The sequence below is a fragment of the Astyanax mexicanus genome, chromosome 18 (genome assembly GCF_023375975.1).
Source record: "Astyanax mexicanus isolate ESR-SI-001 chromosome 18, AstMex3_surface, whole genome shotgun sequence".
Taxonomy (NCBI): domain Eukaryota; kingdom Metazoa; phylum Chordata; class Actinopteri; order Characiformes; family Acestrorhamphidae; genus Astyanax; species Astyanax mexicanus.
Genome location: NC_064425.1, coordinates 22805804 through 22832134, shown reverse-complemented (window position 1 = coordinate 22832134; position 26331 = coordinate 22805804). Strand labels below are relative to the sequence as shown.

General features: G+C 38.5%; 1 protein-coding gene across 1 annotated transcript in view; it reads left to right on the top strand.

The window, feature by feature from the left end:
- Positions 1–26331, top strand: part of gbe1b (glucan (1,4-alpha-), branching enzyme 1b) — a 193432-nt gene that overhangs the window by 149056 nt on the left and 18045 nt on the right. Inside the window, exon 15 of the mRNA XM_007236705.4 lies at positions 18077–18194. Coding sequence (XP_007236767.3) covers positions 18077–18194 — 118 coding nt within the window. The remainder of the gene's footprint in view (positions 1–18076; positions 18195–26331) is intronic.

The following is a 26331-nucleotide window of genomic DNA, read 5'->3' as shown; positions in this document are numbered from 1 at the left end:
TTTTGTAGCCATATACAGGGGTTGGACAATGATACTGAAACACCTATCATTTTAGTGTGGGAGGTTTCATGGCTAAATTGGAGCAGCCTGTTGGACAATCTTCATTAATTGCACATTGCACCAGTAAGAGCAGAGTGTGAAGGTTCAATTAGCAGGGTAAGAGCACAGTTCTGCTCAAAATATTGCAATGCACACAACATTAAGGGTGACATACCAGAGTTCAAAAGAGGACAAATTGTTGGTGCACGTCTTGCTGGCACATCTGTGACCAAGACAGCAAGTCTTTGTGATGCATCAAGAGCCACGGTATCCAGGGTAATGTCAGCATACCACCAAGAAGGACAAATCACATGCAACAGGATTAACTGTGGACGCAAGAGGAAGCTGTCTGAAAGGGATGTTCGGGTGCTGTTCAGATTGTATTTAAAAACATAAATCCACTGCTGCCCAAATCATGGCAGAATTCAATGTGCACCTCAACTCTCCTGTTTCCACCAGAACTGTCCGTCAGGACAATAAATTATTGTGGTCTAAAACCAGGTCTTTCAGTTTCATTGTCCAACCCCTGTACAAGCCGAGTACCAATAACATACAGATATAGGGTAGCATATTTGAACGCTATTGTGCTTGTCAGAATATGATCACCCTTTTTTAAAGAGGCTATTTTGTTGATAGCATTGCTGCTGGCTTATGGTATCAAGAATAAACATAACTGAGCAGAGCCAAAGATGAAGGCGATTCCAGTGGATTTTCAGACGCTGGTGCACTGCGCTAGTACTTCCCAGCAATTGACATCTCTTTCCACTCTTCTTCCATTTCAGCAACAAAAAAACTACCATCTGTGGAATACAGCATGGCTACAACTCAAGACCTTTCGTTACCTTTTCATCTAATCTTCCATTACTTGTAATGCACCCAGAGGAAACTGATAATTTTGCCTGTATTTTGGCCTTCCATTCGCACGAAAAATACATTTTTGGTCACTGGAAACTTAAACCTTTTTAAGATGGAAATGTATTTTCCTGTTTGATTCTTAAAGGTCTCTTTACTCCCTATATAAGTAATATCCCTATATTGAACAAAATCGAACTACTCAACACAATATCACAAAGTCATAAAACTACATTGCTTGTGCAAACATAGCACTAAAATTCAGATTTCAAAATTTGAATACCTGTAAATATTTTTCTATCAGAAATATTGAAATGAATCTTGGTAGGTAGTCATGCCATAAAGTGCCATAGAGTGATGATCATCTTCCGTGACAAGTCCCGCTTTTTGTCTTGGTGGAGACGACCACCGAATCCTTGTGTGGAGGCACCATGTTAAGCACCTGGAACAGCAGTTTGCTGTCACATCATACGTCACGAAACTTTATATGATACCAGATCCCCTTTTGTTTTGTTTTTTTTTTTTGTTAGTTTTTTTTTTTTTCATTACAGGCACTTTGTAGCCCAGCGTTACGTTAAAAAGTTTCTACAAATAGTGGCCCTACCTTTTATGAATGCAGAATCCAGTTTGCAATCTCAACAGGACAATGTGAATCCTCATACTGCTGCCATCTCAAGAGCTCGAGTCGCCCTGATTGAAAATGTGTGAGATTCCATTGGACTTAATAGCAACACTCCACCCCTCCACCGCAGAATCTACTGTAACTGTGTTAATATTTGAGCTGCATGGGACAGATAATTACAGGATACTGTTAAGAGCCTCTACGATTCATGCATTATACACTACTTCTGCACTATACTAGGTGTAGCTCAATAAATACAGGCCCGTAGCCAGGGGGGATCGAAGGGTTCGTTCGATCCCCCCCCCCATCCCCCACAACCCCCCCTCAGCCACCCCAATCCCCCCCCCCCGCCTGCCCCCAGAGTAGTGACGAGTAAGAAAAATTGTTAATGTTTCTCTTTACACATTTTGTTCAGACTGTTTTACACCAATCCAGTAGGTGGCGGCAATTCCCCATTTCTGTTCTTAGCTTGTGGAAAGAATAAGAATCAGGGGAAAGTTACTTGAGAAAATGGGTAAAAAAGAAGACAAAGAGCGAAAATGGAAGAAAACGGCGGTAACATTGTCCCAAAATATTGGTGACTCAAAATCGGTAAGTTGCTGAGTGCAGGGCTTCTATTTCTTTACAACTCCCCTGCGTTAAAAGTGCCGAGCTCGGCTTAGCCCAATAGTATATTGTACATGTAACACCGGATTATTACTGTTATTATTGCGATAACTCCAAAGTCTGGATTTTAGTTGATTTTTTTTGACGATCAAGCTAGGGTGTATTTTACTCTCAACATGCCTGTTGCTCCTAAGGCCATATATAAAATACAGTATAGAGGTGTAAAAAGGGGGTTAACCTCTTAACACGCCCTATCATATTTAATATCTGGCTGTGTTTATGAATACTTATAGGTTCAATGTAGACACCCAATATGCCATTTTAAAGCTTTTCAGTTATCTAGCCTATTTAGGCGTATCTCCTTTCAGAAAATAAACATTTAGGGCGAAATATGCCTGGTTTATGAAAGTTATGAAATATTATTTTCATATTTACGTTTTTCGTACGTCCATATTTGATCGAATGCGGATGTTATACACCATTCGAACCGTCTGCCTCTCCGGATTACGGAACTGTGTTTAGAGTTTAAATCTGCTTGTGTTTCGCTTTGTGTTTACCTCAGGACACTCGAGACACACACCCAACCCCCTCCAGCGCTTCCCCCACACTCTTACCTTCAAAACGCCTCCAAACTTAAGAAAATCCATCAATCCAGTCACCAGTAATTCTCACATATATCCAAACAGTGCTTGAAATAATTTGAGGCAGAAAAAAATAATATCAACTTTAACGCGTTATTAAAAGCGGATTATTGGTCGCTCCACGAATCCACGCATATCTAATGAATCAGCAGACGCTCACAGACCAGACGGTATGCAAATGAGCTCTGTCAGCCAATCAGGCGCCGAGTTCAGTGAGCTGAAGGGGGGGGCAACGAAGTCCCAGCACAGTTATAGGAAGATTTTAATAAGACAGAACACTTCAATTTATATTATTATTAATTCATGTTTAAGTTTTAATGACCATACCGATAGTGTTCCTAATGAAGTAATTCTTATCTATTTATGTCAATAGTAGAGAGATAGACAATAAAGGACAGCAACATCAGAGACAGACAATGGAGGGCAGCAACAGAGACAATGGAACAAAGCAACAGACAACTGAGGTGAGCAACAGAGACAGACAATGAAGTCACATCACAGATGTAGGAAGTTTGAGTAACACTTACATTTATATCAAATTTATGTTAACAGTGGGGAGCAACAGACGAACAAATAAGGACAGCAACAACAGATTCACAACAAACTTATAATGAATAAAATATGTCTAAATTAAAAGGTTTGAAGTGTGCTCGTGTATTTAGGGCGCATTGGAGTAGAGAGCCAAATGAAGTCCACTTTTGGGGGAAAAAGATCCCCCCATCACAATGCTGGCTACCAAGTTTGTCCATATCGGTCTACATTTTTATCATGTATTGTTCCAAGTAACATTTAATTTCCCTTGAAATGTTCCTTCTGGGTACAACTATTCTAGCAACTATTTTTTTGTATGAGGAATATGATTGCATGTATATACAGCTCTGAAAAAAATTAAGAAATTAAAAACAGAAATTAAGTTTTTGAATCAGTTTCTCTGATTTTGCTATTTATAGGTATATGTTTGAGTAAAATGAACATTATTGTTTTATTTTATAAACTACAGACAACATTTCTCCCAAATTCCAAATAAAAATAGTAATTTAGAGCATTTATTTGCAGAAAATGAGAAATGGCTCAAAAAAAAAAAAAAAAGATGTGGAGCTTTGAGACCTCAAATAATGCAAAGAAAACAAGTTCAGTATACAATATTTTGTTAAATAACCCTGTTTTTTATCACAGTTTCCATGCATCTTGGCATGTTCTCCTCCAACACTCTTACACACTGCTTTTGGATAACTTCATGCTTTACACTCCTGGTGCAAACATTCGAGCAGTTCAGTTTGGTTTGATGGCTTGTGATCATTCATCTTCCTCTTGCTTGTATGCCAGAGGTTTTTAATTTGGTAAAATCAAAGAAACTCATCATTTTTAAGTGGTCTATTTTTTTCCAGAGCTTTATGTATGTGTACTGGTATGTATAGCCAGCCACCTCCTCATCATTTTCACATAATTTCCCCCAATTATATAAATTCCAAAGTTTCCCTTATTCCGTCCGTACGGCTTCATTGATTACAGTGCTACAGTGCTTCACAGGTGGCTGTGTCTGGCATGTCCAGCTCGTCTGGCTGCAGAGCCGTGCATCTGTAAGGGCTAACAAAAACATAATTGCTAAAAGCCTTGAACTGCCAGTTCTGGGCTGGAGAGCCCCTGCTGTAGCACAGATGCGTTCATCAGTGATAACTGAATGAAACTTTTGAATTCCTGAACGCACACTGGCATGCGCACCGTCGCAGGTGTTTTAGTCCTGGAAGACACGCTGATGCAGCTGAGCTAATGGGAACGCGAGATATTGATTAGTGCAGGATGCTTCCATTTCATAGACTTGTGTACATCTCGAGGGTCGTGCGCCTCTCTCGCGCACTCACGCTCCCTCTCTTGCTCACTCTCAGCATTGTAGTTGTTTTTCGGGTCTCAGCTGGCATGTCTGTGTAAATCCACAGAGAGCAAAGCTGATGTTCTGCAAGCCAGCGTTTTCCCTCTTCACATCTGGCTCTCTCCCCTGTAGCTGCAGCATCAGATGTTCTTTAACAGCAGTCACTAATGCTTTTATCAGTCTGAGGAAGCTAACGTTGCCAGTCTGGCATTTCTTGACGAGGCAAAAACCGTATCCGCGTCTTGCGGTCAGCATGCTCTTGAACTCGGCATGTAAATGTGGAATAATTATAGTATATTAATCTGTATGTTGTTGTGTAAAGTAAAATCCAGAATCATTGTTTCTTCTCATATTTAAAGATAACCGCTGTGAATATACAGTGGTGTGAAAGAGTATTTGCACCCTACAGATTTCTTTCGTTTTTGCTTTTGTGTCATACTGATATTTTTCTAAATATCAAACAAACTTTAATATAATACAAAGATAACCTGAGTAAATATAAAAATCACTTGTTAAATTATAGTTTTATTTATTGAAGGAAAAAAAAATCTAAACCAATCTAGCCCTGTTTAAGTTAAATCCACAGCATCTCAATCAGAAAGTTGTCCTAGTGCTGAAGCAGCAAACCAGCCCCAGACCATCACACTACCACCACCATGTTTTACGTTCAGTATGATGTTCTTTATCTGAATTATGTGTTAGTGTTACGCCAGCAGTAACGGCAAACACACCTTCCAAATAGTTTCACTTTTGTCACGTCAGTCCAAGTAATATTTACTTAAAGTCCTGGGGATCAACAGGATGTTTTTTGGTAATTTTTTATTTATTTATTTATTTATTTTTGCCTTGGAACTCTCCCATGGATACCATTTTCAACCAGTCTCTTTCTTATGATTAATTAATTGACACTGATCTTAACTGAAGCAAATGAGGATTGTAGCCCTTTGTTCTGGGTCCCTTGTGACCTTCTGGATGAGTTGGCCATGCCCTTTTAAAATCATTTCGGTCAATCTTTTTTTTTTTCCTTGATAAATGAAATCACCATTTAAAAAGTGCTTTTTATATTTACTCAGGTTATATTTGTCTGATATTAAAGTTTTTTTTTCATAATCTGTAAAATGTCAGCATCACAAAAATGGAAAAACAAAATAAATCTGTAAGGGGTAAATACTTTTTTATGTAATTGCTCATAAAGTTCTCCTAGAATGTCAAAATGTATAAATATTGGCATAGCTTAATAATGAGAGTCTGATTCGCTGAATTGACGAGTGTAAACCTTAAGCACTGTTGTGTCCTCCTTTGAAATAATATCTAGCAAGTTAAAACAATAATGGAAGTTCCAGTAATTCCAGATCAAATATGTTTTCTACAGGTTTTCATTATTTTGACACTTTTCTTTAGCACATTTCATAATTTGTATAGGCTAAATGTATGTTGTGCTATCAATGGCTTAAAACAGGCTCTGATTAATTCATCTTAATTAATCTAAATGAATCGTATTTATTACTTTTTGTTAAGAAAGTATTTTAAACTGTACAATTTAAATTCCATTTTAGCTGAGGACCTTTATAGGACAAAATACATTCAAAACAGTCCTTTCCACTTCCAAACTAAATCAGACAACATATTGTAATTTTCAGCAATAGTACAATTTCCAGTTTAACATTTTAATTATTTTTAATTGACCATAGACCATAAAAAAAACTTGGTCAGCCACCAACACTTTCTTAATGGTGTGTTATCACAAGTGGACTCACCACTTCTTAGGCCTCTTTTAACCAGTTACTAAAACAAACAAGTCTGCCTATATTCTCAAGGGATAATTATACCACTTGCCATATGTCGTTGTGTATTGGTGTGTCTGTAGGGACATATATAAGCAGGAACAGGCGGCACAACAGACCAATCACAGCTGAGCTGCTGCTGTCTGTTTCATGCGCCACATAGTTTTATGTCTGGGGAGGTACACATCAAATATGACAATATGATTGTGTTGATGCTGGAGAGCAGCACATCACCCCCAAACTAGTTAAGCCAGTCATACACTGTAATACCGTCCTTTGGCCAGTTTTTATTTCAATTTCAGCTTGATCAACTGTCATTTGACACACAGTGTGAGAGGGGAAGCGAGGCTCTACTAGCTGCCCAAACGAGCTTGGAGTGAGCAGTCGAACATCCGGATGGATTTTTGACATGTCAGAAATTTTGGCCGCTTATCTCCCAGCATGAGTCTCACAGGCCTTTTGCAGCATGTCAGTCAGACCAGCTACTTTTAGGAGAGTTTGAGTTTCTGTATCACCAAAGAACAAGATTTCCAAAACCTCACACTCTCAGACTTCAACCTGACATTGTAACCCCACCTTTGGGTCATAAACTGGGAACTGTGATTTCTCAAATAAGATGAACTTCCTCCAGAGGATCTGTTGACTAATAAAATAAAGCTAAATGCACATCCATCTCATTGCAAAGTACTGGCTTTTTTATCCAGTAAAATTTGAGAGAGCCAAACTTCTCCCAAATTCCAAATAAAACTATGGTCATTTAGAGCATTTATTTGCAGAAAAAGAAAAATGACTGAAATAACAAAAAAGAGATGCGGAGCTTTCAGACCTCAAATAAAGCAAAGAAAAGAAGTTCATATTCATAAAGATTTAAGAGTTCAGAAATAATCAATATTTGGTGGAATATCTTGTATCATGTATCTTGGCATGTTCTCCTCCACCAGTCTTACACACTGCTTTTGGACAACTTTATGCCTTTACACCTGGTGCAAACATTCAAGCAGTTCAGTTTGGTTTGATGGTTTGTGATCATCCATCTTCCTCTTAATTATTTTTCAGAGGTTTTCAATTTGGTAAAAATCAAAGAAACTCATCATTAAGTGGTCTGTTATTTTTTCCAGAGCTGTATATGCTTAATGTTTAAACGTTAAATACTGCCTCTTAATACTAAATAAATGTGTTCCTTATTGCCTACAAAAAAAAAATTACCTAGAAAAATACTTTGGCAGTATCATTAATTGCTGTCAATCAGTCAAGACACGTTGGTAACTATGGTTCACTTTGTTAGATTTGCAATACAAACTGCAGGCCTATAAATGCACTTTCCTCAAACTGTTAGTGAGCTGTTCAGTAATCTTCTTACACTTTCATATACTGTTATCTCTAAAAAGAGGCCCTAAAATGCACTCTATAAAATCGTTATCGCTAACAAACTGTCGCACAGTTGCACCAAGTCTGTTTTTTAAATGTACATTTGTCTGCTTTTATAAATGACATGGCAGTATCAAAAAATACATAAGCAAAACACAGTTAAAGACAGTTGAGGTGATTTAGGCACGTGTAACACGAATCTGTTGGGTGTAAGCTAAAGCAGCACACTTTTCTTGGCTGAATAACTTTATGGGGTAAAGGGGAAAAAAAACAGACAGACCTAGTCGGGCTGTCGGCTGTTTGGACACAGTCGGTTCGTCATTGGCTGACATCTCCCGTAGTTTGAGTGGTATGTCCTACAACATTGGCTATAGTTGGTGCTTGTCGGCAGCACTTTTTGGCCACTTGAGCATATTGAATCAGTGCCCGAGGAGAGAAGCAAATGTCACTCTTCAGAGCACACACCCCCCTCACCACACACACACACACACACACAAAATACAGTAGATTATTTTTAGCTGTAAGCGCCAGTAGAAATGTTTTAGCAGTGTTTAACTATTTGAAAGTCTAACATTCCTCAATATCGATTTTTCTCCTTTCTCACAGATGCGTTATGTACCATATTTTTCGCACTAAAGGGTGCACTTAAAATCCTTTAACTTCCCAAAAAATCATCAGTGTGCCTTAAAATTCACTGCGCCTTATGTATGAATTTTACCAGTCAGGTTGTTAGGAGAAGTAAAGCCACGTCTGAAGTACAGCGTTATAGTTTAGTTCTATAATTTAGTTCTCCAGCACCAAGACTCGAGACTGAAGCATTATTAACATTAGCTGCTAACCGCACTAAGCGCTAGCTCTTTTGCCGTTCAGAGGTGAGTATTATTGGCCTGTAGCCTATAGCCTCCTAACCCCAGCTGGCACTGCTGTAGCAGCATTAGCATTGCCTGCTTACAGCGCCAGCTAATATTGCCCTGGAAAATCACTGTAACATTCAGTGTTTCTCGGTGTAGCTCTGTCTGGCTAGGCTTAGTGCAAATCTAGAAATTTAAGATTACTATTAATAATTAGAAGCGCTTTACTCACACAAATAAACAGTTTTCAAGAGACAAATCTGTTTATATTAACATTCAGTGCTTGTTTGACTTTAAAAAAGTATGTGCCTTATAATCCGGTTCACCCTTTGTCTAAAAATAAACTAGAAAATAGACATTTATTGATGGTGCACCTTATAATGCGAAAAATACGGTATATATTATGAATGTTCACCTGCACAACTGTAGTCTTTAAAGCAGGGATCTCCAACTTTGTTTCTGGAGAGCTACTTTCCTGCAGGTTGCAGTTACAGCTCCATTCCAAATCTAACACACCTGATTCAACTGATCAAGCACTCCCAGTAATTACAGTAATTGGTTGGATCAGGTGAGATTGATTAGTGGTTGGGGCTATGTTGGGTCTGCTGGTAAGTAACAATCCCACAGCAGGTTGGAGACCCCTGGTTTAGAGTGTGTTTGAGTGTAGGTTTCCACAGAAGATGAGCAGTGATTGTAATCTAAGTGAGGGCGATTATCACTTGGCTATACTGGCGCAAGTTTTTCCTTCTGCAATGGATTTACACCCTGTTTAGTTGGGTATTCCTGCTTTGCAACCAGTCTTTTTTTGTTACTTAATTCTAGAGTAGGCTCCAGATCAACCCTTGTCCTGATCCTAAAGCCCCCCAGAAGTGGCCACCACACTTCTTTTTGCATATTTACACTTAAAAATTAGCCCTACCCATCTGTTTTGCCACTATGTAAGCATAGTTTAATGTGTAGTGTTTTTTTTTTGTTTGTTTTTTGTTTTTTTTTTATCCCATTTTCTTCCAATTACCCAACCCACTTACTAGGACTCCCCTATCACTAATAATGCCCTAACACCAGGAGGGTGAAGACTAGCACATGCCTTCTCTGACACATGTGAAGTCAGCCACCCCCTCTTTTAGAACTGCTGCTGATGCAGCATTGCTGTGTAGCACCACAACATGCTCAGAGAAAAGCGCAGGGACTCGGTTTCAATACTTCAGCTCACAGACGCCCTGTGCTGAGCGACATCACCCTTTGGAGTGATTTGGGGGAGAGCACCATCTACCCACCCAGAGAGAGGAAGGCCAATTGTGCTCTCTTAGGACTCCGGTAGCCGATAGCAAGCTGCATATACAGGATTCGAACCGGTGATCTCTTGATCATAATGTCAGCGCCTTTGAGTCTGTTTATTGTGTAGTTTAAAAGATGTATGGCCATTTTCATCATAACAAGCATAAGAAATCACTAGTAGTATGTCTCAGTGGCTTAATTGGTGCAGCAGCACTTACCGAGGCTGCTGCATTTAAGGTGGAAAGGAAACGTTTGAACAAGAAGCTAGCAAATAGCTAACTTCAGCTGCTTAGCACTGAAAAAATATGCTGCATAATTGATTGATATTTGATAATAATTGATATTTAGGACTTGACTGGTAATAAAGCAGTGTTATTTTTTGGGTCATATTGGGTTCTTGAAAGTTTGTCCCATTTTTTAGTAGGAACATTTCAGCCACTTCCCCTTTAGTTCCCCCTTTAAAAACAAGGGGTAGAGGGGCCTATAAGTTTGAATGTTTATGGACATCCATTCTTATTAACACATTCAGCTACATTAAGTTACACCTATTGCTGATACACTTGTGCACATACACACACCTTGTCTGGTTGTTGTAATAGAACTCTGTTGCAGATAAACATCCCTAATGCTAGGTGCCGCCTAGAGTGGTATAAAAACACAACAGAATTGAGATGTAGAGTAGCAGAACGGTGTTCTTTGGAATGATGGTGCTCCACCCAGTACTTTTGGGATAAGTTTGGGAGTTGGGGTGAATGAGATGAGTGGTGATCATTAATTTACTATTCAATTATTTTTCATTTATAGCATTTAGCTGATACTATCATTCAAAGTTATTAACAGGGTTATTTATATTACAGTTATTATTAGAGTTAGGAGTCTTTCCAAAGGACTCTTATTGGTGTAGCACAGCATAGTCACCCAGATCAGGAATTGAACCCCAGTCTTCCACATGATGTGGTAGTGCATTACCAAGTAGTGGTGTTATCCACTGCACCACACCATCCACCACTTAGCATCAGGTCCCCACTATCAGTTCTGTTGCTGAGTGCAGTCAGAATCAAATCCTCACATCAACACTCCAACAAAAGTTAAATAAACTGTTTTTTTTTTTATTATCCTTCATTTCAAAAGAAACGATGAAAGAATGAGCAGGTATCTCAATATTTTGCCCATATGGATCAAGAATTGATCTCTGATTCCTGTAGAATTACTTATTCAGAGAAATTGAGTGATATTATGCTGTGTACATTAACACACATAAGCCCATGGCACAAAAAGTTCAAAATAGGATTCATCCTTTCAGGGCACTCTAAAGCACTGCTTAGCTGTGCAGCGGAACACTCCACAGAAATGATTTCAAGTTCAAGTCCCGGCAGCACCGTGATCCTACTGTGGTCCGGGGGACCTTGGGGGTGCGGCTGTGAGGGATTTAAGGATGAGGATGCATAATAAGGGATTTTTAGAGCCGCAAGAACCAACTTCAGCACTGAATTCTCTAAAACGCCCAAGGAAGTGTGAAAAATTTATGGGGAGCTCTGAATGCCACGACCAACAGCCAGTGAGGAAAACAAGAAGATAAGAGTTTGGAGGCTCTGAATAATTTGTTATTAAGGCGAATATCCTAATGTGAATAACCACGTAAGCCAAATTTGAAGGATTTAGCAAACATGGGCCGAGCCCTGTGCAGATACTGAATAAGTAAACCCCTTAAAGTGTGCATGTTGATTGCATAATCTAAATTCATAATACATTAACATAATGTAGTGAATAAAATCCTGGATTTAAAAAAAAAAAATTACTTTTCAGGAGAAGAAGCAACTTTTATTATGAGAAAATGTAATAATGTAAGTTTTTAATGTTCATTTTGGTGGCCCTTTTTAAGATAATATTTTCACACAATGTGAAAACGGTGTTAATCTGCTCAACGCAGTTAATATATAACAGATATGTCTTAAAAAGTAGGTGGAGCAGCACAAATTGTTGGCTCAGCACAACACAATACTGCATTTTTCGCACTATAATGCGCAGTGGATTATAAGGCTCATTTTATGAGACAGTATAAGGAACTTCAAATTCAGCAGGTGCTGGGTGGTTGTGGGGGAGAGGTAGCTAACTAAGTTAAGTAAAGCTAGGCTAAGTAAACAAAACTGTAATAAAAAAAGACTTTCTTTTAAAGTCGAACTAGTGCTGGATGTAAATCTACAGATTCTCTCCTGAAAACTGTTCATTTGGGTGAGCAAAGCACTTCCGTTTATTTACAGTAAGCTTAGATTCAACACTAAGGCTGAAGCATTAACATTAACGGCTATTCGCTAGCGGTTAGCGGCTAATGCCCTCTGACAGACCTACACTGAGGAACCCTGAGTGTTCTGGTAAGCCAGGGCAATATTAGCTAGCGGTTTGTCCCACATAGCTTATTTTAACACGCTAAACACACAGACTACAGTCCAATGCTGCTCTAGCAGTGCTAGCCTGGGTTAGCAGCAGGCTACAGGATGATAATACTCACCTCAGAACAGGGAAATAGCGGTTAGCGGCTAATGATAATGCTACTCCAGCCTCAGTGTTTGAGAGCTAAACTGAAACCCCTGGCTTTACTGCTCCTTACAACCTGACCTGGTAAATTTATATATAAGTCACACCTGATTAAAAAGCACACTGACAATTTTTGGGAAAATGCAAGGATGGAAGTGCGCCTTATAGTGTGAAAAATACGGTAATTAAAATCGGCTCTGTAATGCGATTTAAACACAATAACATGACCATGATTCAGAGCAGTTGCCTGCATGACTAGGGGTCTGTTCAGTAAACATGAAAACTTTAGAATTAATCATTTAAAATGTTAAAATGTTAAATTGTTAAAGCATCAGTCTGGCAGTTACTGCTGCAAATCAGGAGAGAGAAGAGAGAAGCTTAGCAGTTTAGCATTAGCTAAATTAACAGGAGAACATTTTATTCCCTACAGAACAAATTCAAGTCTGACTGAAGCTCACTTATAAATGTTTACAAGAAAATTACTCGGATGCCTCAAGCAACTGCTGTCAGAGAGAGAGAACGCTGAATTTAAAGTTTCTTTCCCGTGGTTTTAGATCTGCAGCTCACTCGCTAAGCTAGTGTTTGCTCAGCTAACTTGACTACAGCTCCACCGAGGATCAGACAGCTCAGCACAGCTGAATAACTGCTGAACTACCAACACAAGTGTTGAAAAGGTTGAAAAAAAGCACTCTAACTTCTCTCTACTGTCAGAATTGCCTAGAGTTGGCACACACAAGTGTCTGGATTGAACCTTAAAACAATGGAGGAAGGTCGTCTGGTCTGATGAATTTTACATCTCTGCGATTGCTGGGTATGCGTGCACCCCTTATGGACGCACAGGTTCCATTTCAGATATTCAGTATACCATAGGTCAGTGAACCTTAATGTCCACCACTAGTGCAGTAGAGCGCATTTTGGACATTGCAAATGTAAACAGCTTTGGGAAAAAAAGAGATCACTTAAAAATAATACGTTTCTTTGATTTTACCAAATTGAAAACCTTTGGAATATAATCAAGAGGAAGATGGATGATCATAAGCCATCAAACCAAGCTGAACTGCTTGAATTTTTGCACCAGGAGTGGCATAAAGTTATCCAAAAGCAGTGTGTAAGACTGGTGGAGGAAAACATGCCAAGGTGCATTAAAACTGTGATTAAAAACCAGGATTATTCCACCAAATATTGATTTCTAATCTCTTAAAACTTTATAATTATGAACTTGTTTTCTTTGCATTATTTGCGGTCTGAAAGCTCAGCATTTTTTTTTATTTCAGCCATTTCTCATTTTCTGCAAATAATGCTCTAAATGAGAATATTTTTATTTAGAATCTGGCAACCCACTCCCTTGTATATATTACTGACTTTTACTTTAAGTGTAGTGTATTGCAGTGCTGGGTACTGTATGAGAGGTACCAGCTTGCAGAAATAGTGAAAGTACTGGAGTTTGCTATATTGGTATTTATAGCAATATTTGGCTTAGCAAATCAAATGAATACCAAATTATATATTCCATAAAAGCAGTCAGTCTCTCTCTCTCTCTCTCTCTCTCTCTCTCTCTCTATCTCTCTTTCTCTCTCTTTCTCTTTCTCTCTCTCTCTCTCTCTGACAATATATCCCAAAATATCCAAACAAGCGATGCTTGCTCTGTCAGTAAGACAATTCCGTGCAAACAGGAGCTTGATGGGAGTGAAGGGAAAAAGAGCGAGAGAGAAAGGAAGGGCGTGTTTTCTTCTTCTGTTGTCCTCCTTTGCTGAAACAATACACAGAGCAACACTTCGCTTTTAATCATCGCTATCAAAGCCGACAAGCAGGCAGTAAAAGGCGAGCGCTCTCCAGCTCCGGGGCAGAGTGGGAGAGAGGCTTTTTGAGGATCACACCAAGACCCCTGCGCTCGCCCATGGGGAAAGGAGGTGATTATTCAAGCAGCCAATTAGACGCCTGCCTGCATGTTTGTTACAATGCACAACTGTTTAAACCTCTGAGAGACGGAGGTAAACAGGGGGAGGAAAAAAGACGGGAAAGAGCTGGAGACTCACCAGAGCTCAGCACTTATCCTTTTTCCCGCTGCGAGTCTCAGGAGTAGAGTTATGAACACAAATGTAGCTGATCTAGTCATGTAAACAGCATTGATTTCTCACCATATGGCTCAGAACAAGTTTTTTTTTTTATATATAAAGTAAGTATTTGTGTGTGTTTCAAATGCACGATCCATATATAGAAACTAAGCTGGACTACTGAGTGTTTTTGAAGTCTTGGTTAAAGGCTGTGTTCACACATGAGCAAAAATAAAAGGTTTATCAAATTGGAAACCTCTGGAAAGTAATCAAGAGGAAGATGGATGATCACAAGCCATCAAACCAAACTGAACTTCTTGAAGTTTTGTACCAGGAGTGGCATAAAGTTATCCAAAAGCAGTGTGTAAGACTGGTGGAGGAGAACATGCCAAGATGCATTAAAAACCAGAGTTCTTCCACCAAATACTGATTTCTAAACTCTAAAAACTTGAAGATGAATATAAACTTGTTTTCTTTGCATTATTTGAGGTCTGAAAGCTCTGCATCATTTTTGTTATTTCAGCCATTTCTCATTTTCTGCAAATAAATGCTCTAAATGACAATATTTTTATTTGGAATTTGGGAGAAATGTTGTCTATAAATAGCAAAATCAAAGAAACTGAAGTGGTCTCTTAATTTATTTCCAGAGCTGTTTTCTGTGTGGTAGTGTGAACAGTAAAAAACACACTGATATTGTCTGATAATTTCCATTCCATGTTTTGAATTAAAATCCTAAGACACAGTACCAGTCAAACCTTCTCATTGACTGTTTTTATTTTTTTCTACATTGTAAATTAATTCTAAAGTCATCTATACTGAACACTATGACGGAACACATAAGGAATCGTGTAGTAACTTAAAAGCGTTAAACAGACCTAAATACTCTGTAAATCATTTAGGTGGAGAGCTGTTAACTTGTGGTTTCTGAGGCTGGTAACTCTGATTAACTTATCCTGTGCAACAGAGCTAACTCTTGGTCTTCCTTTTCTGGGGCAGACCTGATGAGAGCCAGTTTCATCATAACATTTTTGATGGTCTTTATGACTTTATGACACTTGAGGATGCTTTAAAAGTTCTTGAGATTTTTAAAATAGACTGGCTTTTATTTCTCAACTCTTTAGTTGAGTTGTTCTTGCCATAATATGGATTAGAATATCACTCAAATAGGGCTATTTATTGTATACCAACAAAACGGATGCTCTGAAACACATTAAGAGGCAAGAAATTCAGGTTATTAGCTCTTGACAAAAGCAGCAAAGCTGTTAACTGAAAACCATTCCAGGTGACTCTACCTCATAAAACTGACTGAGAAAATGCAGAGAAAATGCAGAGAAAATGCAGAGAAAACCACTGATGTTTTGATTGGGACTGTAGGTAACATATGTGTAATATGTGGGGTGTCCATCATATTGATATAACTAACTTAGTTACCAAAATCAGTAACATTCAAAAGTGGGCACAACTATATATAGCAGCATATAGATAGTTTGTACCAGAGACTGTAAAAAAAGATGGACACTGTGTCGCCGTTCCCATTCATTCAGTGAAAATGAAGCTAAAATCTTCCATGTTTGTGATCCTGATACCCGAGCGTGCGCAGTAGAGACCAGAGGAGAGACAGCCTACTCATTTAAATAACCCCGCCCCTGAGGGCTGCCTCGAGGTCACAGGCTGCAAAGCAGAGAGGAGCGGAGCTGACGTTCAGTTATTGGTCCCGCCCTTAACCAGGTCTTTTACAATAACCACACCTTTTTTAATAGAGCTGAATAACGTTTTAAAAACGTTTTAAATTTCTGTGGAAATTAAAAAAATGACAATATAAGCAGAGGTTACACTAGCTGTTGCATTTAAATAATGGAGGTAGAATTACAGTATATCAGAAAAAAACTTGATTGAAAAAAAAAAACTTGATTGAAAGTTGTCTGTTTTTCCATTGAAACCTATGGGGATGGGTGGGGTTACACAGCTTTCTGCAACCGAACAGCAGGGGGCGCCCGACCTGTGGTGGCTTCACTTTTGAGAGACGATGCTCAGTCCAGCTATACACAGTCTATGGTTTGTACAGTATAGTGCAGCATGTTTTAGTTTTAGTATAGAAAAGAAATACTCTAAATACTGTTTAAACTGTATGTGTGTAGCTGCAGTGGTTGTGGCAGTGAGGGATTTGAGACTAAAGGACTAACTTAGTGATTAGCATTCTGGTTAGCTTAGTTGCTATAAACTGTAAACTCACAGAAGTTTCCAAAGCAGATTCACTTATTATGGCGAAACCCTTTAAAATAAACAGAATTTTTGATCAAGAAAAGTTGCCAGCTAAAGCCTAGTCTAACTAGAAAGATTGGCAAATGGTCTTGTCAAAATAAACTGCAACAGTTTTGGTTACATTAACCCCCACAAAAACCTGCAAGCAGTTTAAAATCAAAAACACATGGGCTTTTTAAATCAGACATGATTTTGCCCGTATTCAGAATACACTCTTCAATTATGAGCAGGTATCATGGTATTAAAAATAAAGTAAAAAAATAGATTAGACCAAAACTGCTGCATCATATTTTCAAACACATCAACTATTTTTTTTCCCCACAATAATTAAGCGTATGATTCATAATTCAATATCTAGTGTGTCAGCTTTATTCAGCATTATCTCCACACAGCTTTGAAGCTAAGACAGCCTGTCTGGTGTTGCCAGCTTTGACGTATATCTGGATTCTTTCAGTTCTGAGCACAATGCCGGAGAAAGTTTGCAAGAACATCAGTTTCTCTGTGAAACAGATTTGCAGTTCTCTCTAAAGCATTCCCACTTTGTTCTTTTATAGTCTTATTTTTTTTTTTTCCATGCTAAAGATTTTTTTATTCCGGTCATGAGTCTAGGCAATTACTTTTTTAATATTTAATTTAGTCAGTGTAGCACAGACAGATTGTGCGCGTGTGTTTGGTGTTGTTTGAAACAGTTTTTTGATGGAATACATTATTAATATATTGAAATGGATAAATAATTCTGCCTGAAATTGGCTCTGTGGTGTCTCATTGGTTTTTGGTTTGCATGTTTATGTGCAGTGTGTGTATCATTGCCTCCGAGGAGCACTGTATAATCACAGCTGCTGATGTGCTATACGGCGCTGCATTCAAAACAGCAGGGTGATGACTTCTCAATTAGTGTAAATATTGAACATTCCTCAATAGTTGTTTTTTTTTTTTGTTGGTTTGGGGTTTTTTTTTAAAGAAATCGATTCATTTCAACCAATCCATGTGTATACTTGTATGTTTTAAGTTGTCATATATTTTATTTTATATGTCTCATTTATTCCCTTTTAGGAATGATTTTGACCAGGGTTTTGCCACAGTGTTCTATGGATGGATGGATGGATGGATGGATTTGATTGGTTTAGGGAAAAACTTAATAGAAATCCATTTGAAATAGTTTTCTACATACATTTTTATAAACAGTATACATGGGTTTACTTGGCGTGTAATAAAATAGCTGCTCATCATACTGTAAAATACAGCATATTTATTGTAATGTCTTATTTCCTGGATTCTCTCCCTCTTGAATTCCTTAACCCAGCTCTGCCACAGATATAAAATCAAGTTAGACTCTGATGAAGTCCAGTACGGAGGCCACGGCAGACTGGACCACAACACAGAGTTCTTCACCGAGTCCATCCCATTTAACGGACGGGCCAACTCCATGCAGGTAAACACAAAACATTCACTTCCTTACCTAATAAAGTCGATGGGATTTCAGCTCTCACTCATAAATATTTATGCATGCAAACATATTTCCTCTAAATGGCAAAAGGAACACCAGAAACACCAGAAGGAGGACAACAGTTAGAGACGTTTTAAAATAAAGACATTTTTACACTAATAACAGTCTTTGCAATGTCATACGTTATTTTACAACATGTGGAATGCCCCACTAAGTGCAGTCCAGCCACTGACCTGGTCTTAGAGTCTCTGTAAAATGCCACATCCACCGGAGATCCTATGTAAACCTAGAGTTACACACAGAGGGAGGTTGTCCAGGTCCAGAGAGTAAAAATCCACCCCAGTGTTTTGTTGACTGAGCCGCCCAGGCAGTTGGAACAAAACCCAAGAGTGGATTTTTACATTTAACTAGTGTAAACAGAACTGTTTTAAACATACACCTACCTATCTCAATTGTACTTTGCTGGTGGTGTTCCATAGACAAACTCTAACCATTTGTTCCTTAGCTCTGAATTACTGGGCAAAGCTTATAACACAGATGTGATATTTGCACAAATAACACAGTAACAAACTGCCATGCTGTTCTTAGCGCTGTTAGCTCCTATCTGACGAGATGGGTTGACGTAGACACAGTGCTTTTCCTGATTGACTTGTTTTTTTTTTATATTTTCTTTTAGTAGCTACTGCAGACAATGGAGGTTGAGATTGAGGTTGGAGGTTGAACAGTTTCATATGCAGCATGCATATACCACAAATAACAAGAAAAAGTGGATTTTATAAGTCATGCAATTCTGGTCCTGTGCGTTCTGATTTTTGCATTTCCTGCTCAAATACATCTGATTCACCTCAACAGTTAATTGCCCAGTTTAGTGCATCTGTTACAGCAGGGAATTCACCAATCTTTGCTAGACTCTGGCCCCAATTACCCACCCCTATGGAGAAGACCAATCAGAAGCAATCCGTCCCCTGTGTGCTGTGTACATGACAGACTAAATTATAGTTGTCATGGGTTTGCATTTTCCCACCGAATTGTGTTCATTTTGATACATTCCCTGGTGAAAATGACATTTTTATTGTTGCTTTATAAATATGCTGTGGCTGCCAAAAGATACCCGGACTGCATTTTTGATCCTGATGCTAAATAGCTGGCAACCTAAGCACAAGTGGGTACAGTAACTGTGGCAGAGGAAAGAGTATGGTGTGTGTTATAGGCATATATTTTTGTAACATCACATAAATAAACCCAGGAGTCAACATTAAAAGCCACTCTGCTGAAGTACAGCTTTATACAGGAGTTTTAGTTTAGTTCTCCAGCACCGGGGCTAAAGTAGCATAAGCATTAGCCGGTAACCACTATTTCCCCGTTCAAAGGTGAGGATTATCGGCCTGTAGCCTGCTGCTAACCCCGGCTAGCACTGCTGAAGTAGCATTAGCATTAGCCGCTAACTGCGCTAGCTCTTTTTTCCCGTTCAAAGGTGAGTATATCAGACTGCAGCTTGCGTGTTAAAACAAGCTACCTGTGATGAACCGCTAGCTAATATGTTCCTCAGTGTAGCGCTGTCAGGCGGCTTTAGTTGCTATCCACTAGCAGTTAGCCGCTAATGCTAAGGCTCCAGCCTTAGTGCTGGAGAAATTTGTGAATCTAAGCTTACTGTAAATAAACGAAAGCAGTTTACTCACCCAAATAAACAGTTTTCAGGAGAGAAATCTTTTTTTTTGTAGATTAACATCCAAAAAGAAAAGTCTTTTTTTAGTTTACAGTTTTGTTTACATAGCTTAGCTTTACTTAACGTAGTTAGCTACCCCCCACCACCACCACCCAGCGGCGAGACCTGCTGAATTAGAAGTTCCTTATAGTGTCCTTTTAAATGCGCTTAATAATCCAGTGTGCCTTATGTATGAAAATAGACCAGAAAATAGACATTCATTGATAGTGCACCTTATAGTGCAAAAAATATGATACGCAGGCATTAATATTACACGATCCACAGTATCATGTGTATAACAGAAATATGCCGTAGAAGGCATTACCAGCCACAGTGCGCAGTGCAGTGGGTGGAAATGATCATGACTGGTGGTGTCTGGCTAGAATTGTCCATTCAAACAAACAAACGACTCTGGCCGAATTCACATTCACATTTAATGCAAAAAGCCCCTACACGCATATTCCTCAGGTCAGTGCAATGTTATTTACTGGTAACTTCCATGCCATGAGACATGGCAAAAGTCATGGGACACGACACAAGTTCCTGATATGTGGCATGTTAATGTAGAAGAGGTTGATAACCGTGTATCCCAATCCAAATTAGAACAACTACCACTGATTTCCAGTGAACTTCACACTGTTTTAGCCACAATTCTCACATGGCCGTACAAGTTTCCAATGAGTATATATAATTATATATATATTATATAATATTATATTATATTATATAATTATATATATAATATAATTGCATTCTTAGATTATTTAAACATAACTCATTGTTTGCCAAGTCCCTTGCTAGCTACTTAGCATGCTAGCTTAGAGTTAAGGCCTCGGATTGTGCATAATTTCTTGGACCAGGCATGCCCAAGCAATTATATTAATTGTTCACCTATTTGAGGACACAGAGGCTTCTGAGGTGACATGAATATGGAGTTGTGTGCTTTAGTGCAGAACACTGATTAAGTTTGCTAACTTGTTTTATGTGCAAATTGGCTCGGCATTATGCACTTAAAACCGCACCAGTCACCAAAAGTTTAACAACAGCAACTGCGGCGACTGTGATAAAGGCAGGAAATAAAATTTTATGCAAAAGCGACCCCCTTAAGAATCTTATTTTAAGGCCCCGTCTGTAATAAAGCCCTTATCACAGTGGTAATATATGGGAATCAAGTCTAACACTGTCTGGGGAAAGTCATAGCTCAGCTAATCTGATTCATATTCCTCTATCAGATAAAGCAGACACACAGTCTCTGTCTCTCTCTCTCTCTCTCTTCCTCTCTCTGTCTCTCTCTCTTTCTCTCTCTCCCTCCCTCCTTTCCCTCTTGAAGAGGTTGAAGGCTTTTTTACATTGTGTATTTTATTTCCAGGGGCCTGATTGAAATTAAGTGCATAGCGTGAAATTTAAACCCCTCATTTCCAGTCTGTGGCTTTTGACGCACGGCCCCTGTGTCTCTACTCGTTCTCAAGGCCTTCTTCTTTCTCTTTTTTCTTTTTTTCTTTTCTCCTCCTCTCCTCTCTTCCCCTCTTTTAACCTTGGGGCCTGCAGAAGCTTTAGATAGAGCTATAAAAAAAAGTGAACAAGCTCTTTTACTTTGCTGACTTTTAAGAGGACCGAGCCGTTTATGGCGTTATTTCATACGTAAGCAGTATGACGAGTTCCCAGTTCCCAGCTCCCAGCTCGAGTAAATGGCTGTGCAGGAGAGGAACGTAAGGAGATGGGCATTATTGACATATTTTTGTTAGTTTGAGTTCAGTTGGTTTAATAGCCAGAGGAATTCTTGGTGTGAAGCGAGTGCTGACATACGGAATGAGAAATGTTGGATGTGTTGATGCTGTGATTGACAGGGCGTCTGTGTGGTGTTCTTCTTCTGATGTCGGTTCTGACATGATCTTGCAATATGAGATTCCCTCAAGGCGATGTACAGCTGTTTTTTGATAGTGAGTCTCATTCATACTACCATATTTTAAACAACCCTCAATACTGAGCCTATATCAAGTAAATACAGAAAAATATACAGGGGTGAGAAAACATCAAAAAGCTATGGGCATTATTATTTGGTATTGGGTACTCATTCAGTAAACAAGCAGAACATCCTTTAGGCATGTAAAGCTCACATGACCGTGGCTTGATGTTGTATCATTGGAAGAAATTGATATTTGAGCTGCTCTTGGGCCTCTTGACTACTTGCATTATTTATGAACAGAGTCAATTTCATGCTATTACACTTTATAAAGAAACTATATAAAGAACAAAAGAGGCTGTGAAGAAGATCTTAGGTTTCGACAAGAACTACCTACTTTTTTAATACATATTAGCTTATATTGTGCACGTCTAGTAGTGTGGGCAGTGAGTGTACACAGTGTTTAAAAACTCCAGCAGTACTGCTGTTTCTGATGCATTGTTTTGTATGGGGTCCTAACCAATGAAAAACAGGGAAAAAGGAGGATAATAACACATGTCTCTGTACTTATGGAACTAAAGAGTGCTTCTATATTCTCAGTGGAGCTGGTAAAATGGACAATACATGTAGAAACAAGAAGGCAGTTAATGAAGTGGCCAGATTTATGTGCTTTAAACTTCTCCACAGTCAGGTTCTTTTAGTTAAAGGACCTTTCTTTCTCATCTGTACCGCCACACAGTTCTGTTTATTACTCCTTCACATCATAGGGCCATAAGCAATCAGACTTTTTAATGTGATCCTGAATTAAGTGTGAACTTTCAGTGCTTTCTAGTCGATCCCTGCCTGAAATCAGCAACCACAGACATGACTAGACAGTACTAATGTTCCCCAGTGATGCTCTGCTAGGTCTCTAATGCAGCCATTATCAGTTTGTGCCTGTTTCAGGTCGTGCTTTCTGCCCTCAGTGTTGCCTTCAGTAGTGTTTGCTAATGCTTAATGGAGTTCTGGTCGGGAGATTGATCTGGGCAGCTAAGAGGTTTCTACGTTTCGTCCTTGCATTAATAAAACGGTTTAAGGGTTGTTTTTATATCTAAATCAGACCTGAGTTCTTTTCCACCCTTAATTTCAAAACAGTGAATTCCTTAATTGATTCAGACCAGAGCAAACCAACTATAAGTGTTAAAAACTAAATTAGCAAATTAGTATATACAAAATTTGAACAATAGGCCAATAGAAATGCCCCAAAATGGCTTGGAATAAAAAAATTAAGTTGTCTTACATTAAATGTTTCAGTGTAATGTAAAGCAGGGGTCGTTTTTTCCAAGCCATTACATTGCGGGCCAAAAAAAAAAAAAAAATCTGTTTTGAAAAATGAAGTCTACATACTAGTAGCTCTCCAGCCCAGAGGAACCCAATTGTAGAACAGTTGATCTAAAAGCAGGTAAACCCCAAAAAAAGGAAAAAATATATAAATAATCACACCGTTCCTCATGCGGGATCGAACCCTTGTCGTCAGGGTCGCGGTCCAATACATTATGGCTGCCCTGGGTAGTGAATTGGGACACGGCCGGGGAAAAACGCCCTTATAAGGAGATAGGTAGCCCAAGAACGGGCAGGAAAACGAGAACAGCTGGAAACTAATGTCACATCGAACGTGACAGAGAGACAGGGGAGGAAAGTAAACCAAAGCTCGCCAGAGAAGCATTTTATTTTATTTGTTTATTTTTTTTCCATTAGCGTTCATTATAGTTCAAACATCCTCATGGGCCAGATGTTTAATGCATTTTTCTAAGGAGAAAATTAGCAATTAGCCAGCTCTGCTTCCATCTTGTAGTCCTACTGGGCTCTAAGCTATCTCCATCTGTTAAACACATTGCCAATATTCATTCAGTCACATTTTACTGCGCCTCTGGTCATGAAGATTTTTAGAGGTATTCTGAGGCTTTATCACCCTGTGTTTGCCTGCTATTGTGTTTCAAACCCAGCAACCTGGGCTTGGAAATAAAACTTGAGAAATTGGCAGGGGTTGGGATCGTAGGATAAGGAACATAGCACGTTTGCATAATATCTGAAGGCATATCCTTTTTTGGTATCTTTTTTGATGATGAGAGATTGTTACAGAAAATCTATGTATTAGTCCTTTTTATGTAAAGACTTTGTAATTTAGACATTGCCAGAGAGCTGTGAATGACTTGTAAACAGTTGCTAAATAGTGTAGAGTGTTACTGTACAGAAATACCTCTCTGTACTCAGTTTCAGAATAATCATAGTAAACGCATTTATACTTGAAACTGATAGTGCCATCTTAGCCTGGGAGGGTCAATACATATTGATCTACAGTGTGGGCTGAATATAACACACCTTCAGATGCCCTTGACGCTAATGGACTGTAGCATTTTACAATCTGTAGTTTTTATTTTTGTTCTGTTGCAACACTAATAAAAGAATTCCCGAAACAATTCTCAACTGTTGATCTTATTTACTATGGAAAAATGTACTTTTAGTGAAGGGGGGAAATAGCACTCTGCTATGCCATAGCACTTTCTATATTTCTAAATTTTCCTTCTCTTTATCTATTTTCTGTTTCTTTTCCAGTTTTTTTTTTCTAGTTATCTGTTTTGTATATTTTAGTTATATAATTGTGTATTTCAGTTTTAACAAAAACTGAGACAATATGGAAAACAGAAATAAAATACAATGTACATTTTTATTTTATTTCTGTTTACTATATTCTCTCACGTTTGGTTTTATATTTTCTGTTGTGTTATCTGAGTATGTACTGCATTTATGGATAAATAATACAGCTCTGAAAAAAAAAAGAGACCACTTAAAAATGATGAGTTTCTTTGATTTTACCAAAAGGAAAACTTCTGGAATATAATTAAGAAAAAGAAACAGAGCCATAATTATTTGCGAGTTTACAGAGAATACGATAAGCATAATACACTGTTAGATTTTTACGTTGGTGTGATCTTTGATTTAGAAGTAAAGAAAAAAAATTGCTGTGGTTCGTAACTGTGAATTTATTATGCTGACTTTTTTTTAATGATGCTGCTAAGATTAAAGCGCCTTAATTGTCAGGTTATTTAAAGCCGGAGAAATCAGATGTTTCCTTCCTAGTGCTGAACTTCGGTGAGAATAAATGCAAAAAATAAGTGCGTGACCGTGTTCTCGCGTTCACGTAAAGTGCATTAGGCCAAGACTTATTCCACTCAGGCTGCAGGCCTTCTTTTATCTCGGCTGCAATTCTCAACTGTATTAAGACAGCTTTCATCAGTTAGCCCCCCCACCAAATTATGCATTCTCTTTTTTCTTTCTTCCCGACTTTTTATTAATTCAAACACCACAATCTCGCTCCCGCCCCGTTTTCAGCTAAATGCAAAGTGTAGTTTAACAAGTCTGGCTAATATAAATCCCACGAGGGGCCGGCAGGAGCCAGCGCCGGGACACAGCCGGGCGGATCAGGGCGAGGAGCTTCCAGATTCCTGTCAGACAGATTTCTGCATCTCCTCTCAACGTGTTGCTTGCTCGCATGCCTCAGTACGACGGGAATTAATCACTGTGTCTGTTGGCAGGTACTGACAAAAAGGGGTCCCTTTTATACCCACACAATTTTTCACCATGATTTATTTAAGGGCCACATCTTCAAAGTCGACACGAGCCGGCGACGACTTTTTCTCTCTCCATTTTTTTTTTCTTCTTCTTCTTCTCTCTTTTAATGGTTCCATCAGCTCCCCACCCTCTTCTCAGTGAGTGACAATAAACTCTCATTTACTGTCTGGAGGCGTAGTGCAGGCTGATGCATCGCACTCTTAAACTGACGGAATCCGGCTGAATGAGGGATTCAGAGCGAGGCGGGAGACGCAGGCAAAAATCCTCTCAGACAAATATAGCACCCTCTGTTTCCCAGAGTTGTACTGTTTGTTCTACATTTGCACAAACGTGTACTGCACAAAATATGTACTATATTTAGTGGTCAGAAAAATGGAGCTCTACCTTTTTTAATAGCACTTTACATATTCTTTTTTTTTTCTTTTTTTTTTTTTTTTCACTTTTTTTGATTTTCAATTTTAATCATTTGCTATGTTTAATATTATTAGATTTAGATTAGAGTTTTTCTTATGTAGTATAGAAATATGTACTACGTTTTTGGGAGAGGGGAATAGCACTCTCTGCTATGCCATAGCACTTTATGTATTTAAATTTTTTTCTTCTGATTTTTCTGCTTTTCTGTTTTGTGTTTTAATCGTATATTTTAGTAAAAAAAACACAATGTATATATTTTTTATTTATTATTTATTATATATATATGTGTGTGTGTAAATATAAATAAGAGACCACTTAAAATTATGAGTTTCTTTGAATTTACCAAATTGAAAACCGCTTGAATTGTTGCACCAGGACTGTAAAGCATAAAGTTACCCAAAAGCAGTGTGTGAGACTGGTGAAGGAGAACATGCCAAGATGCATGAAAACTGTGATTAAAAACCAGGGTTATTCCACCAAATACTGAT